The sequence below is a fragment of the Liolophura sinensis genome, chromosome 10, assembly GCF_032854445.1.
Source record: "Liolophura sinensis isolate JHLJ2023 chromosome 10, CUHK_Ljap_v2, whole genome shotgun sequence".
Lineage (NCBI taxonomy): Eukaryota > Metazoa > Mollusca > Polyplacophora > Chitonida > Chitonidae > Liolophura > Liolophura sinensis.
The window spans coordinates 7,794,850-7,814,562 of NC_088304.1; the positions used below are offsets into that span (position 1 = coordinate 7,794,850).

A 19,713-nucleotide genomic window follows, 5' to 3' on the forward strand; every position below is an offset into this window, starting at 1 on the left:
TCTGGTTTAGAACATACTCAATTTCAACGTCACTGAGGTAGTACAAGATTCATTTTCACGCATGTTCATTTAATTCACCGCATAAAAACCACCCCACCCCCACCCCCTCCCAACCCCAACAACGCCCTCCCCCAATTGTTAGCCAGTCTGGCCAGCAGTGGGAAATATAGGGTACCCACTCTTTCACCCAAGAGGAAAGAGACGATGGTTTAAAACATGAAAAATAAGCACTTTATAATCTGTTGACATGTTCACTCTGCTCAGCTGACAAAACCTCAAGGATGCTTTCAGGAGAAGGCATTCCGCCTTTCCCCGACCAAATAGTGTTAATTTTCTCTCTCTCTCAGTCTGCACAAAGTCCCCCCACCCCCAGTACGTACCCAATAAAATAGGAGTGCTGTCAGATCTTGTATTTCAGGTACTCTTTAACACGTAGCGGTAAGAACAGCATGTCTATCTTGGTGGAGGGAACACGTCTTCGTATTGTCATGCGGGTACAGTGCTGGAGGGTGGGAACCTCTTGAGGGGCAGCGAAAAATTCCACCGATCCATTCGTATCTCTGCAATAACAAGATGTAAAACCACTAATCTTGATGCCAGATATAAACCAGTATTCAACAACAGTCTTCCAACATATGCACAATACCTGAATCTTTTCACAAATTTCCTGAATCTGACAAAATTTCTTTGCTGCCTTTTCTCCTGTTTCGCACTTTCTCGTTTACTCATAAAGGAGTGCATGTTCTGTGCAATCAACAACTTTTTCTACAGTTCAATCAATCATTGCTGAAGAAATTTTGAGGGGTGTCGGCGAGTAACTAAAAAAACATCCCCACGCGATGCCCAGATTTTCATTCAGAGATCTGCATGTTAGACCGCACCAAACAGTCCAACAAGCAGTCTGCCACTCACTGCATCAAGGCCTTAAAAACGATAGGGGCAAGAGAATCATGAAAATTAACGCTGTCCAAGGCTGAGACTCTGTACGTGATATTCAACAACTTACCCAACAGCTACAACTGTGCCATCTGGTGAGTAGGAGCAGCAAACTGCGTTGTTCACGCTCCCAACAAGAATAGGGTCAGCAAAGTCTTCCAGATCCCAGAATCTCACATATCTGTAAGGAAAACAAAATGTCCAACTCTCAACAACTCTCGCCAGAAATATGGCAATCCAATTTCTAAAACTGTTGTAAAACTACATCTAATAAACACACAAATATGATGGAAAAAAAAATACTGCAATAATATCCAACATCACAAATTTTAATTCACTCAATATTCAGCAGCTTTCGTTAATGTATAAAGTGAACGTAATATGTTAAAATCCTATGCTTCACACAAAAGTCACATGACACTTCTCGTGCAGTGCTAATATACAATATAGTGTTAATACAATATTAATGTAAGTTTACTCAACAGTTACGTATGTACAACTTTAGTAAATGTTTCATCAATACAACATATTTGTACTTACACTTGTATATTAACTTATCATACACTAAGAAATACCTATGAAATACCACTTCACAGACAACAGAAGTTTCACATTCTTTAAAAGACAAAAAAAAAAAAAAATCCAGTAAAAATGTCAATTCAGTTCTGCCTTGAATATATTCGCAAAATACACATATGTAAACATGTAAATCTATATCTTACAGAAGTATTAATCCAAATAATATCTTGACGGGTTGCGTCTTAGAACTGTCAATTTAATCTGGTGAAGGATGGTACAGTTTTATATGAATGTCCACAGAAATAACTCAGAACAGAATCCCTTACAAGTTTTTTTGTGTTGCTCCAAAACGCTACAAACACTTCAGAAATCAGTCAGCTGGGTGGCTGCCTAAACCAGATAGAGGTTCGTTTCTAAAGCTGGGTTGACCTCTCGGGTCCAAGCTGTATTGACCTCTCAGGTCCAAGCTGGGCTGACCACAGTTCTTTTATAGTTCACAAGCACTACCTTAGCAGTTTGTCCACAAAACATCCTCACAAGAGCAGAAATGCAGACAACGTAGCTTAGGCCCAAATTACTTTATTCAGTAAAGGTTCCCCATTAAACATAAGAGTGCATTTGGTTTTGAGAATTCCTAACCATTACCTGCTCAGTATACCCCACTCCTCCTGAGGAGCAATCCCTGGTCAAAGAGCTTGGTCTCATTTTGACAATAGGAGAGGCAGACAAAACTGACATTCTTACTGGTTTCTTCACAAGTTTGGAGTAATGTTAAAAACCATGGAGAAGCGAGAGTTCACATGAGTCTTCTCCTCTCCGCTCCGCTTTCTCTCTGCTGTTCACGAGGCCACTATTATAATTGCTGGAAATTCTGATTTTTTCCTCCTAGTGAAGAAAAACATGATCCAGAATGACACGAACCCCTATGACCCCACCCTCTTCCCGCCAAGGCCTTTTGGCCACATCCTTCTCCCCAGTTTACAGCAGAAAGCTCCAACTGCAAATAATCACACAATCACCCATCAACTTTCACACAGGTGTTCTATGTTAAATGTAGATGAGGATTCATATTAAAACAGAACACTTTATTTTTCTTCAATCACCAGTTTTTTTATTTATTTATCGTAAGCGTTGTTAATAAATCTCATTCTTAAGAATCAAGGATGGTTATTTTTGTTGGTTGAGGAAACCTCAGTGCCCAGGGTAACCCACCCTATTTACTGACAAACACTTCTTTTGCCTTGAATGACATACAGACTTGTACCTCACAGTGAGGACCCTTTGAGCACAGAGTGAGGAAAAATTTACAAAAGTTCTGCTGAAGGCTGGGATTGAACCCGCACCTGGTGTGCCTCGTGGTTTGAGTCGTGACTCTTTCCACTTAACCACATCCTAGCCACCAATTTTTGTATGACAAGCTTGTACAACTAGCTGAAATGGTGCAGGAAACCTCGGCAATCTCTTTCAGTTCCTAGCAAACCTTTTCAAAAACAATTTGCCATGAGCAAAGACATGCAAAAAACATGCATACTGATGATATATTTGGCTTGTTTTAAACCATACAATTTCAAGGACATACATAACCATAATATGAAAATGTGAGAAATGGTGATAAAACATGGCTCTGCAGTGCCAAACCTTGCAGAATTGCCTATTTGCCACATTGCAATGATGCTTTAGGGCTGTTGACTCAGTACTGTTATGGCTGTATAGTACCACACAATACTGAGCAGCAGCCACAAGTTTTACAACAATCTGGGGACTAAAGTGCTATGTCTCTTCAAAAATGGCAGGGTGAGGTAGTGTAGAAAACTAGCCTTATCCTCCTTTCATCCTTCCCTTACTTTCACACAGAGAAACGAGGCATTGACAAGGTGGTAAGCAGAGCGGTAAGAACAGTGGTAAGGGTACATACCCATCCTCAGCTACTGTGGAGAGGTGGAGCCCATCACAGGAGACTGACAACCCGCGCACATAGTGATCATTAGCACCTCCTGCGAAGATAGGGCTGGGCGGAGGATATAGGTGGCTGTAACACAGACAAGTCAAACATCATTGTAATGTGTGCTCAGTTTTGATAATCTTCTACTGAGTGTCTAAGATCCCTCTTACAAGATAACTTAATAAAGCCTTAAGATCTCTGGTATAAGCTCAGTTACTGAAGCTGTAAGAGGATATCGCCACTGTATGTATCCCAGATTATAAGGTAACTTACTGAAGCTGTGAAAAGATATCCCCAGTATAAGGATCCCAGAATATAAGGAACTTTAATGCTGAATCTTTAAGATTTCTGGTATAAGGTAACTTACCAAAACTCTAAAAGCTCCAGTATAAGGTAACTTAACAAAGCTCTAAGAGCTCTCGTGTAAGGTAACTTGCTCAAGCCCTAAGAGCTCTCACATAATGTAACTTACTGAAGCTCTAAGAGCTCCCACATAATGTAACTTACTGAAGCTCTAAGAGCTCCCACATAATGTAACTTACTGAAGCTGTAAGAGCTCCGGTATAAGGTAACTTACTGAAGCTGTAAGAGCTCCGGTATAAGGTAACTTACTGAAGCTGTAAGAGCTCCGGTATAAGGTAACTTACTGAAGCTCTAAGAGCTCCCACATAACGTAACTTACTGAAGCTCTAAGAGCTCCCACATAATGTAACTTATTGAAGCTCTAAGAGCTCCCACATAATGTAACTTACTGAAGCTGTAAGAGCTCCCACATAATGTAACTTACTGAAACTGTAAGAGCTCCCACATAATGTAACTTACTGAAGCTGTAAGAGCTCCCACATAATGTAACTTACTGAAACTGTAAGAGCTCCCACATAATGTAACTTACTGAAGCTCTAAGAGCTCCGGTATAAGGTAACTTACTGAAGCTCTAAGAGTTCCGGTATAAGGTAACTTACTGAAGCTCTAAGAGCTCCGGTATAAGGTAACTTACTGAAGCTCTAAGAGCTCCAGTATAAGGTAACTTACTGAAGCTGTAAGAGGATATCTCCAATGTAAGGATCCCAGATTATCACTCGTGTGTCGAATGATGCCGTCGCCAGCAGAGCACCGTCTGGTGAGAATTTACAGGCTGACACATCATGAAGATGGCCGACTAACTTCCGCACTATTGTCTTCAGTTTCATGTCCCAGATTATCACCTGAAAAATAGCATATAGAGAATGAACAACTCATCGTACAAAAAAAAACAAAAAAAAACTCGGGAGTAAAATAACCTTGTAAATGATAATTTTCCTGTACAAAAAAACAAACAAACCATGTTACGCAAAATTACTACAAGCATAACAACACAACTGTTCAAGCAACTTATACAAATAAATACTAAAACTGAAGGCATTACATCACCAATGGAATCTAAGAGCAACATTTTATCTGCACCACATAAAGTTTCGCTTACAGACTTGAAGTTTCCAACGCCAGCCAACATTGTAGCGTCTGGCGACCAAGCGCAGCCGTTCACCCACTTGGCGTCTCCACGCAGCGTCTTCATCATGTTCCCATCATCATTGAGATCCCAGAGTTTGAGTGTCCCGTCCCGCGATGCAGAGACCAGGAGGAGGCTATGGTCAGGAGCAAAATGCAGGTTACGAACAATGTCCTTATGGTCCAATAACTCCATTAACAGTTGACCTGAAAATACAACAGTAACAGCCCCATTAATAACTGACCTGTAAAGACAACAACAGCTGACGTGAGCCAGCCCAGTGAAGCCAGGCAGTGTCTTTGTACGTCAGCTATATATATATATATATATAGGTCTATCAGCCAGTCCACAATAAATCATGTGCAGTGTAATTGAACAGAGATCAACATAAATTTACAAACCATGGAAGACCTGTCATTCAGGCTACAACCATATCAGTTTGAAGCAGGAATCTATGAACGTCTATTAGAGAAGTTTTGATATTGACAGCATTCCGATAATTCGGTCATTTTGCAAAAAAAGTTGGCTGGCTTTGTTTTCGTTGCCCATTCTTTTCAAAATGTCACCACACAAAACCTTCTCACTCTTGTAGGAGGAACCAAAATCAGTACAACAAGCCATCCCTCAACGTAGGGAAATATCTGTGAATTAACATGTTGTTTGCTTTAAGAAAATCTCAGCAAAACTAATGGCGCCCACTGATTAGTTAAATACACTCGGGCTCGCCAGGCTCGAGGCACTTCAGGGGTGTTCGCTGCTCTCCAAGTAAGGTCATGACATAATTTCAAAAAAAAAAAAAAAAATCCAGCCATTGATGGAATATATGCATAAACAGATGGATAATTAACAGGTATAAAAAAATACATCAAAACTGAAAATCTAACAAAAAAAATTTAGGGGCAAACTTATGTAGAAACTTAATCTGTTTTCCCATCAGTTACATGCAGATCATCAAGAAGTTGGGCCCTGCACATACTTGCAAAAGCTTAATCCAAGTTTCAACTAAAATGCAAAACATTCCTGAACTAGACCTACCACCAGGAAAACATGAAAATCATGTTTCATCGATTTCAGTGTTACTATCACTGTAAGAAAATGTTTTCCAATGTTGTTTAAGGTTCCTTCAGTTATTTATTTGACTGGTGTTCTGCACTGTACTCAAGCATATTTCACTTATATACAATGGGGACAGCATTACCATGGGTGGAAAATCAGGAACCCCTTCATTTAAATTCTTTATTCCATTTGATTGGTGTTTTACGCCACACTCAAGAATATTTAACTTTTATTTATTTATTTCATGTGTGTATTACGCTGTACACAAGAATATTTCACTAATACACTGAGGGCCAGCATACAGAGGGGGGAAAGCGGGTCGGAAGGTTTTAAGCATTTTAACATAAACAATGTGTTTTCAAAGACAACTGGATTTACAAATGAAATATTGTCTTTTATTTTTTAAAGCAATATAAACTGACGTGTAGGGTAACAAGACACTTGCCAGGTGTGCGTGCTTTGCAGCAGGATGTACAAATAGGTCATTTACTTACCACCAGGCATCATATCAAAGTTGTTTACGTGTTCAGTAGATTTATTCTTAGGGCTCATTTTGTGCCCTGAGCTTACATTTACTTTTCAAATCAATCTCCTCACAAAGGATGAAGGAGACATATGGTATTTTTGACCAGAAGTGTGGGTACATGAAATTCACATTTCCCTGTCACAACATACTGGAACGTTCCAGCTAGAGGTTAATCAATTCACCCGTTTTCCCTTGACCTATATGTGCACCAACTATGACAAACATCACAAAAAAACACATCTATGAAGTTTAACTTTATCTTAGCACGTAAGTGTAGCGGGTAGCATAGAAGGGAACTCCTACATGTAATGAATATTTTGAAGTTCCACTGGTAAGTTTAAGCGGTAAAAAAAAAAAAAAAAGTTTACCTATAACTACATTCACACAGTACAAATTTGTAGATTTTAAAACATATGAAGATTTAAAAAACATATGAAGATTTCAAGCCTGTTACATTTGTTTTACAACTGAACCCTTCTGGAGATGTCAATGGTCACATTGATTCATTTCCTCAGGTGAACATGTAAAACAATAACTTCATCAGATATTTACACAACATTCAAACAAGTTTAATTACTTGTTTGTTTTTTTATTATTATTCTTTTTTTATTTTTTTTATGAATGTTAATTTTGTGTTTTTTAACAAATGTACTTAACTGAGGTAATAATGTCTATATTAAGTTATCATTTGTTTATCAGCTACATGCAGACGATACATCTGTCAGAGATCTGCCCGTGTCAGAGGTCAACTTACCCTGGGAACACCACGGTGTGACAGACACAGATCAATACAAAGCCTGAACTCCTGCTCAGGTCAACGCTGTGGAGAGTTTACAGGGGTGTCTGCGTACAGTGGTCAGGTTTGTGTAGTGGCTGAGTTCATGTCAGCCATTAGGTGGCGCAGTAATGAACAAAGCCGTTGGACTGATAACTGTACACAGGTGTGAAAGACCACAGCTCTTCAAATTTGTCGATTTTTTAAGATTTGACACAAGAAAAAGGATTTCTTTTCCTTGTCATAATATCACATTTCAATGAAAATAATGGGCTAAAATTCCTACTGTAATTTCAATTTAATTATTTGTCTCATTGGTGGCTTGTCCAACATTCAATAAGCTAGCTTAATGAAACACTTTGGTTGCAGACCATTTTACTTTGGTTGCAGACCACACAATCCTGAAAAAAACTAACCAATTCACTTTTGTTGCATACCCCACAATTCTGAACCCAGCTAACCAATTCACTTTGGTTGCATACCACACAATCCTGAACCTAACTAACTATTTCACTTTGGCTGCAGCTAAAGCCAGCTAACCAATTCACTTTGCTTGCTCACCACAAAATTCTGAACTTAACTAACCAATTCATCCTGGTTGCAGAATCCTGAACCTTGCTGATCACAAATTCCTGAACCTAGCTACAATGCACACCACATTCGTTGACATTGGCCGCTAATTGTCACACAGTCCCCAAAAAGAGTGAAAGATGCTGAATCTACCAATTTCCTATTCACGGCTGGGTTTGAACCTGCATCACTAGGTTGCAATGGAATGGCAAGCACTTTTAACCACTTGACCACTGCCTGCTCCCCATGATGACCTTTCTTAGTTTAATAAAGCTGTCAACGTTCAACCACCAAACTGTCAATTTCTGGCTAACACACAGATCTCAACCAGACGCAGAGGATATTTTTTGGAGTGTTTACAACAGAACACATGTTGTGAAGTGTCCCACTTTCGGCATCACCAGGGTCTACATGTATCGAATCAGGTTTTTATGACACACATGTAAGTATTCCCTCTACAATGTGATACAAACCATCTACCTATATAGAGCACAGCACAGCCTCATTCATACCACCCTATGCCAAGGTTACATCATGATGCACGTAAAAAAACACCACCTTGGAAATGTGTCTGTTCGGACATTAACAAGGTGCTTTAGACAGGATGGGATTTCAAGAAGAAAACAGAAGAAGATATCCAAAGTTATGTCCCCAATTTTCGCATAGTTACTGAGTAACTTTAACAAACAATTATCAATTTAAAAAAGAAAATTAATTAAAAAACATGATTGATTTTACCGAAAAAAAAACATGATTAATTTTTTCAAGAAAAATAAAAATGATTAATTTTAAAGAAAAAGAAAGAAACAAAAATGAAAGTCCTATAAAAACACCAAAATTTACAAATGAATCAATTCTTAATTGGAAAATTAACACAATCAAAGTTTAATGCCTTCAGATTTTTGCCCAACTGATCCCCTTGAATGGCACAAGACCCTCTACAGAATAATGGTAGGTGTGCCATACAGATTGTTTTCTGTAGTACAACACTACACACATAAATAAATATTCCAAGTCACCCACAGTGTGGCCGGTAGAAATGCATTTTCAAAAGCACATAAAGGTATTAAACTTAAAGTTAAGAAAACATTTAATCAAAATCCACAACAAAAAAAAAACTACCTGACACAATAAGGTCCATGAATTGCAAGAAATCAAGCAAAATGTACATTCCATGACAAAAGCTGAACATAACATGAAACACAGTATATGTAAGTAAATATATTTGTAACTAACTCAATGTAGCAAGAAACGCTTGCATGTACATCCATGGTGTAATAGCTTGCCCTGAGAAAGTTTTCTGCTGGGAAAAGTATGCAGTACTCTGGAAAACGTATTATACTTCCTAAGAGCCAATGTTCTGTTGGTTTGATCAATATGCAATTTATGTAAGGATAGACCTGAAAAGGCCAAAGGACTCCTGTCAGAGTGATTAATCAACTCTGCAAAACTTTATAAAATACCTTCTGAGATATCACATAAATGTGACAGACAGGCAAATGGAAAGACAAACAGAAAGGCAGGCAGACAAACGGAAAGGCAGGCAGTCAAACAAAGAGGCAGACTGAGGAAACGGAAAGGCAGACAGAGGAAGAGACAAATGGAAAGGCAAGCAGTCCAACAAAAAGGCAGACAGAGGAAACGGAGAGGCAGACAGAGGAAACGGAGAGGCAGACAGAGGAAACGGAAAGACAGGCAGACTGCCAGGGAGATGATATCACTTCTTTGCTCTATAGCGACAGGAAAAAAAGGTAACGATAACAACAACAGGGTACCTGTGCGACAGTCCCATAGCTTGATGTGGCCTTTCTGTAACCCTACAGCTAAGATAATCTCATCAGAGAAGGAGAATCGCCGCCACAGCGAGGACTGGCCTTTCCTTGACGGGTAGGAGTGACCAGTGCCAATGTCCAGCGACCACACATAATCCCCACAGTCGAGGACCCGAGCCGGCTGGTCACATCGTCTGCCCTCTGTATCGTAAGGGTCATCTCTCACACTACAACAACAACACAACAGTATTCCAGTCAAAATACTACACTGCTGAGAACAAGAAGCCTCTGGATGGGGGTTAAAAACATTGATGTTACATCACATGCAGACTGATTTGTATTTTATAGCACCATACTGGAAGACAAATGGAAAATGCCTGATTAAAACCACAGACCTTTGGCAAGTTATTGACGAAGCTTTCCCCACGTGATGTTACAGATATATGAAAAGCACATTGGTGCAAGACAAGCGGTTTCCCATAAATAAGCATCAGGCAAAAGCATAGTTAAATATGTCATTTAATTTTCATAAAAAACCTGCAGGGCGTCTTTCGGAAGTGTTGCTAAATCCGAGACAAGGTACAATATTTTCTGGAAAAGCTCAACCATACATATATTGATTTTCAAGCAAATTATAAACACATGAGAAGCCCTGACTGGATTTCCTTACTTCTCGTCCTTCAACTTTACCACAGACAAAGGTCGCTAGGGGAAAATCAGCTTTCAAAGGTCACACAGAAACACAAAAGGTCACATCATTTAGTTCCATTACAGATGAAGAGCAAAATCAAGCTCAAGTTGACAGTACTAACCCATGAATAAGGGAAGCATGAGTGAACACTGATTTGAAGATATAATTTGAATTCATTTCATTCTAATTATTAAAGTTTACAACATGATAAAAAAAACTGTACAAACTGTTTTTAGACACAGTTTTCACTACTGTACCTAACTGATAACAACTTTGTAATAGAAAATCTACATCTATCTTCACCTGAGATAAAAAATAAAAGAACAAAAATATTCCAATCATCAATCCAGCACTTGAATACTGCGGTATTTAAAGGATTACCCCTAGGCCATTCCAAACAAAAATGTAAACGTCATGTTTGTTTCACTATATCATTCAACCCAAGAAATGAAGGTGTCAAATCATTTAAATTTCCTGTTAAATGACACGCTCTGTTTCTTCTCACCATTCATGGACTCTTAGACATGATGTCATCACACAGTTCATTTAAAAGTATCTCACAATGATAATTAACTACCTTGACAGCCAGGCTCATAATAAACATGTAAAATTTACACAACATAATGTTTGATGCATTAAAACATCCTGCATATTGTTGAAAAAGCGTCAAAACTCAATGATATACATGCACACATTCAGGCAGGCCATACAGATGCAAAAAATGTTGCTGCAGTCATTTGATTTTATTCATTTTAATGGTGTTTTACGCCGTACTCAAGAATATTTCACAATATTTCACATACCACTGTGACCAGCATTATGGTGGGTGAAAACCGGGCAGAGCCTGGGGAAAACTCACGACCATCCGCAAGTTACTGGCAGACCTTCCCACTTACGGCCGGAGAGAAAGCCATTATGAGCTGAACTTAAACTCACTCCATTGGTGAGGATTCCTGTGTCATTACATTGCACTAGCACACTAACCAACTTAGCCTCGGCGGCCCTCCCTGCAGTCATTTGACAATGCATCTTCACTTTATCAAGTCAAACACATCGCATGTACTGCCTTCATCCAACAGGTTGAAATAACCTATTCACCTAACTGGATATATAACGCATATTAATCAATACAGTATCCATTCAAATGGTGGTTTTCTTAATGATGGACAGCAAAGAGTAGGATTAATATATTAATTATATTAACACTAATATTACATGTAGCTGGTATAGTCAATGAATCCAATAGAAAGCTTCCAAATCATACAAGTTATCATAAAGCCACAAGAGCTAGAGTATAAACCAGTTGTAATCAGACTCACAGGCACTGCTTGGACTGGTTCCATGGGACGAGGTGCACCTTACGATTACCGCTGGACCAGGCAAAGTAGAGACCGTCAGGTGACCAGGCACATGACCAGGTCTCGCTGCCGGTCTTTACCAGCCCAAAGTGGGGGCCATGGTTAGTAGACTGTAGTACCCCCACAGACTTGGCATGATCTGTACACAGAGAAAGAGAAACGTCATCATGGTAATTGTACGCTGAAAATCTATACAACTAACATCTAATTTTTTGCCTTCTGGTATTTATTTCACTTACACATATACGATTGCTACCAGCATTATGGTGGGAGGAAACCTAGCAGAGCCCTAGGGAAACTCGCGAATATTCAAAGATTGTGGGCAGACCTCATGTATGACCACAGAGGAAGCCAGCATAAGCTGGCCTTGAACTCACACAATCTGATTTGTAAGAGGCTCCTGGATCATTGAGCTGCACTAACATGCTAGACACCAGGCCAAGGAAGTCCCCTTCTAGTCTAATTTGCTTACCTACTGATGTTAAAGCCTAATAGATGATTTATTTACTTCCTTGATGTTTTTATTACATGCTCAAGATTATTTTAGTTCCACAATACTTCATCCATTACACAACTCCATATAAAAGTAAAATACATTCATTTGTGACATCCTTAAAGGCGTATCCATGAGGACAATTTGTGACCTGCATGGGGGCTGAGTGTCGCTACATATCCATGGAAATTCATTTATTTGATGAGCGTTCAATGTTGGGATGAAGATTTTTTTCACACATGAATGTATGCAAGTTAACTGGTGAGGTAAATAGGACAGAATCCTGTGGAAAATACTGCCTTCTCTGGATATAAAGGTATAAAGATATAAAGAATATAAAGACCAAGAGCTGGAATTGTACACACAACCTCACACACCAAGGGCTTGGGAACTTAAAGCAAAATCCACTGCACTGAACGCATCCCCATTATTGTCCATCTGATCAAAAGGTGAAAATACGAGTGGCTCATCAATGGAGCCAGCCAAGCACGACAGCTTAGACTGAAGGAGGTGTAAACTCCTCTGTTCTGATGCAGCTCCATCATTACAACTTGGTGTATTCGCATGTAGGTCAGGCCTTGACCTAAATATTCCAACAGGCTCCTGTGTGTAGCAAGGTCGCTGGTAGAGGTAATTACCAATTACTATGTTACATGCATGATACTAACTGAGGCAGGAGGCTGGGGGTAGGGAGGGGGGCTCAAATGTTATGTCTAGGTCACAGATGTGACCTGTCTTTTATTAACCATAAACATTCCAATACTCATCCCCAAAAAGGTTATCTACAAACTATTACATACAGTATTTATCATGAAAATTTAACTGACAAAAGGCATTTTTAGACTACCATATTGTAAAGGTCATGAAATATCACTACTGATGTGGGAATGTTTGTTGTTAACATGCCAAATGTGGGTGGTTACACCGGGCACACTCTGGTTTCATCCATCCATAAAACTTACTGCCAAAACCATTTAGGCCTAAGTGCAAAATGCTTGAATGTTTATATCAATCAAATGAATTAATTAATATTATTTTGAACACTGATATTATCCTACATCTCCATTCCCCCTCAAAAAGCAAAAAACATAAGACAAAGAGAAATCTTAACATCGGGAAAACTGGGCGAATTCTTGATGAACAAAATTTTGGGGTAAATCTCCGACTACAAAACCAAGACTGCAAAAGACAAAATAAACTGTTCATTATGATCCCGAAAAGCTGAACACGTTACAAGCTATCAACTAAGGCATCACATATCCACAGTCGTCAATGAACATCAACACAAAGATGTGTAAACGCTCAGCTTCAAGTCGAAGAGATTTCATTTAGAAAACCTACAACAACGACCAGTCTCGAAATTTACTGAATTTGTATGCGTGGCGAATCACTTACCAATGTCATCAGATTGGGCGGCTCGGAAGCTTGAATTACTTCTTTGGCGCATGAGTCTGAGAGCAAACAAGTCCACAAGTCGTCAAATCCTACTTGGGGTCTGAATAAGGCAAAGTGTTTCTTATTTTTTAGAAATTGTATATGAGCAATTCGGATGACCATTTACGACCAGAAAACGCGGCTAATACGGCTATCACGTTTTCAACACGCGTGCCAAGTAAAGCTAATACTCCGCCGATAGTCTACAACCTACAAACGGATACACACGGTCCGATAACTCGTGCGAAGTTACTGTGCCAGAATACAACAACACGTATGATAAAATTCCGTCACAGACACCGTAAAACCACAGAGACGTGTTTGGAATCTCTCAAGCTTGACGGACGAACGGTACACGGCGTAATGGCGGCGATGCAATCTCGCATTTGATTGGTCGACAGCTGTAGGTGTGTCCGGCCTGTTGAAGTTAACCTCATGACGTATATGTGGACGGTATGCAAATAGCAAACATGCTGTTTTCTCCAAAAAATGATCGAATGTTGAATAAATATATATGCAGTTAAATTTAAAAGTTAGGGAAAAAGCCACAATATTTCGAAGACTGCACAGATTATAGTAAATTAAACAAATTTCTGAAAAACGTAAGTTTTTTTGTTTTGTTTTTTGATTGGTTGTAAATGTATATAAATACACCGATTAGAATATGTATTACAACAACCAAATAAACCCAGTATATACAACATACGTGTGTTCTGACAAGACGAAAGTCACGTACAGGATTTTATAACTGCATGTGTAAAGGTACGGCCTAACGTATCATGAGTATGCAGTGTAAACAAGGGCCTCTAAACGGATTTCATCATATGCACGAAACATGTGTACATAAATGATATATGTATACAAGGTATGGGTGGGAGGGGGAGCGGGAGGGGCGAGTGCGTGTGTTGGGGAGGGGAGGGGTAATGCAAGTCTTACTTTACAAGTGTCAGAAACTCAGCAGTAGTGGTGGGGGTCGCGGTGTCGCTGTCTTGTTCACAGCCGTTTTTCTCTTGTAATTCTCGATATGTACCATAATACACGTTGTAAGTCTCACATTATCTATATCTGTGCAATGGATATGGATCGAATGGCGTTCGGTTGGCTCGGCTAGCTGGACACAACTTGTACACGTAGGCCTAAGTTACTTGTACGCAGCTATACCTGAGCTAGTGTTCAGTGACTGGAACATCTGCCAAGTTAACGTACACATGAATCAGTATTAATAATTCAATCTTTCCACAAAGCATCATTTGTTGTAGAATTATCCTGCATGATAGTAGGTCTACCATAGAACTGTATTTCCTATTTTGGGATGGGGGTAGAGGGGAGCGAAGGGACGTGGCGGGGGTAGAGGATTGTGGTAAAGGTTGATGTATTCCAGCTCAGTTTGATGTTGTATGATTTACGTATGTAAAATATACATAACTCTTTGTGACAACCTTTGCCAAATTCTTTCCATTCCAGCATAGCTTTATAGGGAATAGGCGGCATACATGTATGTGTACGGATATGTCACAAGACCGAAAAAATAAATAAATAAAAAGATTTTTTAAAAACTAATTGCTAGTGCTCATTTTCTCGTCTGCGGTTACATGCGACATGTTGTTTATCGCGTAACTTATCTCTACGCACGTTTCGTGTACATGTACTCATAATGACCTGTCTGACGAAATCAATTATAAATTAGGCCAATGGGTCAGACATTACGTATATAGGCCAAGCTTACGTCGTTTGTCAGTAGGCCTATAACTTTTGTCATCAGATATGTAACTTTCTTCCCGATATTCTTATCTCATTTGTGTTGATAGTGTACGGGGTGTCTGTCTACGCACGGAGTAAACTACCAACCTTAGTCATGCACATGACAAACCTCCTGACTTAAAGCCGTAGCCGAATCAGCTAGCGTTTGCAGCAAGTCTGCTTGAAAGACACAACAACGTGCATATTGCCTCTTGAGCTCAAAACTATTGATCGGATAGTCAAACAGTATATACATGAATTGTAGAATAAAAACAGAGCTATTTTACAAAATGCTATGTTTTACCGTATTTTCAGCATTTTCAATGTTTAATTATCCAAATGTGTTTTCAAACTAAAACACTGTCAAAAAGCTTTTAATTTCCATAATATGGATTTTTCTGAGTGATAGGCCTAAGTTAAAGTTTAAATTCTCCAACGTTCCGAAAGATTTGGAAATTTTGATATTCTTGTACTAGCGTTTACTACAAGACCACAAGAGATGTCAAAAGGCTGTGGAACCGTTTTTTCTATAGCTTACGTACTTAACATGTTATACAATATACTGACACCGGGCCAACCAGCCATGTTTCCTTGCTCTAGCCTCTCAGTGCTAAGCTCCAAGTGAGGCAGTAACAAGTACCATTTGGGAGTGGTTTTAAACTACAGTTTTTTGAAGGACCCAACGGTCAGTCTGAAAGTTAAGCACCCGCAGCTTGCAATGATGTCAGCAAAGATGATATGTGCCACAACATGTGCATGTAAGCGTATTGACAAGCAGTTTTACTTTTTAATCCAAGTTTTTTTGATATGTTAAAATCATTTAAGATATCTTGAATTCATTTAATGATATCATAAAATGGATTTATGTCTTGAATTCAATGGATGATATCATTAATTTAGTTAATGATATCATGTGTTCAAGATGACGAATCCTGACCCTCATTGCGTAGACCGCATGTGCGATCTGACCAAAAATGGCGGACATACACGAGCGTCCTAAGTCGTCTGGGGTATTGGGCGCTTGTTCATCAACCGTAGTAATAATTAAGTCGCTGCCGGAACTTTTCTGATGATCTTTATGCCTTGTGACTTGAGTGTTAATTTTTACAGATTTTCAGCACTTCCCAGTGTATTATATATTATTAGCATATACTTCACAACTGTCAGAACAACGTTGCCAGACAACATACAAGTTACCGTTATGAAAATATAGTATATTTTTTAAAGTCCTGGGACGCTTATGTCCCTCCGTCCACCACATTTAATGATATCCTGAAATGAACTCGTGATATCGTGAATTAAAATTGTGTGATGTTGACACGAATTCGTGATATCTGGAAATGATTTATAGATATCAAGAAACAGATTACATTTATTGATATCTTAGAATATTTCATGATATCTTAAAAACGCGACAATACATCAGTAAGTGATTTCAAGATATCAGAAATTATTTAATGATATCAGGAATGAATTTATGATATCTTAAATTATTTTAAGATATCTTGAGTTTTTTGCTGATATCATTAAATGAATTCAAGATGTCTTAAATTATTTTAACATATCAAAAATTTGAATTAAAAAGTAAAACAGCTCGCCATAGAGTCGGGGGAGGGGGAGGTGTGGGCACATGTTGTGCCCATATCATAATGGGCCCGTATTTATCAAACGTATTCAGATTTAAGTCAAGAATTCAAACAAAGTTACACTTAAAATGTTTTACCCTAGAATGCTTAAAATTTGCACACTGATTCTTCAATACAGAGCTATGTACTACTCCCAATATGAGTGCTTTCCCGTACTAAGTTTGGCTTCTTAAGAACTTGAAATTTAAGTCTTAAGTTGCTTGACAAATACGGACTCTGGACTACGCGTCACTGATGGTTCTTCCGGGATCGAGTAGCACGGAGACCAGCCTTAGGTCTACATGTAGGTACTCTCTAAAAACAATAATTCATGTATGACATCCACAGTGACCTGTGTGTGTGTGTGTGTGTGTGTGTGTGTGTGTGTGTGTGTGTGTGTGTGTGTGTGTGTGTGTGTGTGTATATATATATATATATATATATATATATATATATATATATATATATATATATATATATATAGGTCTATGCCGTTGTCCAAGACTTCGACAATGAACGAACTCAAGTTAAAAGTATGAACATTAAAAAGTCATTCATGGACAAAGTTTGAACTCTTGCACACACGTATTCTGTATGAGTTAACACTTGTCGGTTAAGTGACACAATTTTAACTCTTGCACACATGTATGGCATGGCAAGATCCTACAAACATAGAATGATCTGCGAGAGTTGATGTGCATATATATATTAGAGTAATAACAGTAATAATTATCACGGCGTACTATGTCCATTTATATGTTTAATATGAAATCCTATGAAAACTTATCACAGGATTTCGGAACATATGGCAGATGGCACATGTTAGTGTATGGAACTCGAAGTGTTCCACATTCGCTTGTATGGCCTTCCGTCTGCTTTATCGGGTCGACAGATTCGAATGGTCTGTCGCGAACAGTGTAGTCTTTAGACGGCTCACAAGTAGGCCTGTTGCCGTAGACACATTGGCCTACTGCTGAAGAGTATCGATCCTGAGGTCAAAGGTTCGTATCCCGGTGCCGTCTCTGTCAGTGTTAGCACTATCGAAATTGTGCTTCACACACGCATAAACTGAAATTCCAAATAGAAATAGTGTATTACAGCCAATCTTTATTGAGTAAGATACACGGCTCCTTTGAATGCTGCTTTATTTGATTATTTGTTCATTCAAAAGGTGAAAAAATATGAGATTCCCTTGGAGGAGGAAATTTAAGCCGTTCCTCTCCAATCCTGCTTGAAGCGTCTCGTCACTTTCAGCTGTGGTTAGAGATGCTTTGTAAATTTCCACCCACCGCCCCAAACCCCCCTCTCCCCGTACATACGTGATGCACGCCGTCTATACCTGTAGCCTTATATACGTATTAAACCCATTATCTTCAGAATGCGATAAGCACCGTATAACATTCATAAGTGTGTGTAGGCCTACATTATCTTTAGCAAACAAAGTACCCTTGTAGATACATATATATATATGTATATAGGTTTACTGGTACTACTCTGCTCCGTCGCTTCTCGTCAACAACGGCTTGACATTGAACTACATGTATAACAGAGAGCATATGCAACTATAACACAACGCTAAGGGTTGTAAAGCACGGCCGTTCAAATATTCATGAAGTGAATGGAGCACATTGGCCTTGACATAACTGTGACGCTGCGCTAAATTGGTTTATAGATAGCAGGCGTGACATTCGAGTAGTGGTTTCAAAGATAGGACATATATGTGTGCTACATGCATGAAAATGTATATGTATATACGTTCACATACAAATCGGACAGATTAGAAGGTGTAACGAAATAGCCGATATTTCGATAGGATTTTCTCATAACGGTATTGAGAAGTTTATATATATATTGTAATACTACCATCCCCGTTGGATATTCATCTGTAAGCCTTTACAAAACGCACAGAAGGCAGCATAAACAACGAGCCTATGGATTACTTTTTACGGATGTATAAGTGATGCTTAGTAAATCGCTTTTAGCACTGCGCGAATGGGCAGTAAAGGTTACATGGACTTTCTAGCAATACGGTGCCTAATCCCCGTATTTAAGCCCTGGTAGCATTTACCATTGCTATTATATGTCATTATAATCAAGTGTTTGCTTATAGACTCTGTATTGTTTCTTAAATTTTGCCAAACACACCACCTTGGAACTTGTAATCTTAATATTAATCTCAGAGTACAGCTTATAATCGTATAGCCTGGAATTCGCTCAGTTGGTGACAGTTGCTCATGATCGCTAGGGTTACTTCAAACTTTCTGACATAAAAGTTACACGTGTAGTGTATGTCAGATGAAATACTTTTTTTTTCCAATTTTACAACGTAGTAATTTATTGCCTTACTACGTACCCACTGGATACTTGAGTGGATCTTTCTGAACATATTGTGAACACTGACTTGATTCTTGATCTTGATTCTTGATTGGTGTTTTACGCCGTACTCAAGAATATTTCACTTATATGACGGCGGCCAGCATTATGGTGGGTGGAAACCGGGCAGAGCCCGGGGGAAACCCACGACCATCCGCAGGTTGCTGGCAGACCTTCTCACGTACGGCAGGAGAGGAAGCCAGCATGAGCTGGACTTGAACTCACAGCGACCGCATTGGTGAGAGACTCCTGGGTCATTACGCTGCGCTAGCGCTTTAACCGACTGAGCCACGGAGGCCCCTTGTGAACACTGACGTCACATAAGATTTTTGCAAACTTGATAAATGCAATCTGCTAAACTACCACATTAAAATGCACAAACATACTTGTATAGAGTCATATATACATTAACAG

General features: G+C 39.0%; 1 protein-coding gene across 3 annotated transcripts; it reads right to left on the bottom strand.

The window, feature by feature from the left end:
• Positions 1–136: 136 nt before the first annotated feature.
• LOC135477186 (WD repeat and SOCS box-containing protein 1-like) lies at positions 137–13,935 on the bottom strand. Of its 3 annotated transcripts, none has more exons than XM_064757341.1 (8): positions 13,523–13,932; positions 11,596–11,773; positions 9,589–9,812; positions 4,860–5,092; positions 4,430–4,602; positions 3,371–3,484; positions 1,007–1,117; positions 137–560 (listed from the first exon to the last, which is right to left on the bottom strand). In XM_064757341.1, the coding sequence occupies exons 1-8, from the start codon at positions 13,572–13,574 to the stop codon at positions 401–403; spliced, it is 1,245 nt and encodes a 414-aa protein (XP_064613411.1). In that variant the 5' UTR covers positions 13,575–13,932; the 3' UTR covers positions 137–400. The 3 variants fall into 3 exon arrangements, 2 of the variants coding, with proteins under 2 accessions (XP_064613411.1, XP_064613412.1); XR_010445145.1 differs by lacking the exon at positions 137–560 and adding an exon at positions 2,235–2,340 and having other exon boundaries at positions 1,020–1,117; positions 13,523–13,935; XM_064757342.1 differs by lacking the exons at positions 137–560; positions 1,007–1,117 and adding an exon at positions 2,141–2,340 and having other exon boundaries at positions 13,523–13,935.
• Between the last annotated feature and the right edge of the window lie 5,778 nt (positions 13,936–19,713).

Bases quoted from the DNA above. Each gene is read 5' to 3' on its own strand.
- LOC135477186 (XM_064757341.1), bottom strand. From the start codon at position 13,574: ATGCGCCAAAGAAGTAATTCAAGCTTCCGAGCCGCCCAATCTGATGAC. The intron at 11,774-13,522 runs GTAAGTGATTCG...CTCTGTGTACAG, and splicing joins CGCCCAATCTGATGACATTG to ATCATGCCAAGTCTGTGGGG. The intron at 5,093-9,588 runs GTACCCTGTTGT...TTGTATTTTCAG, and splicing joins GCTATGGGACTGTCGCACAG to GTCAACTGTTAATGGAGTTA.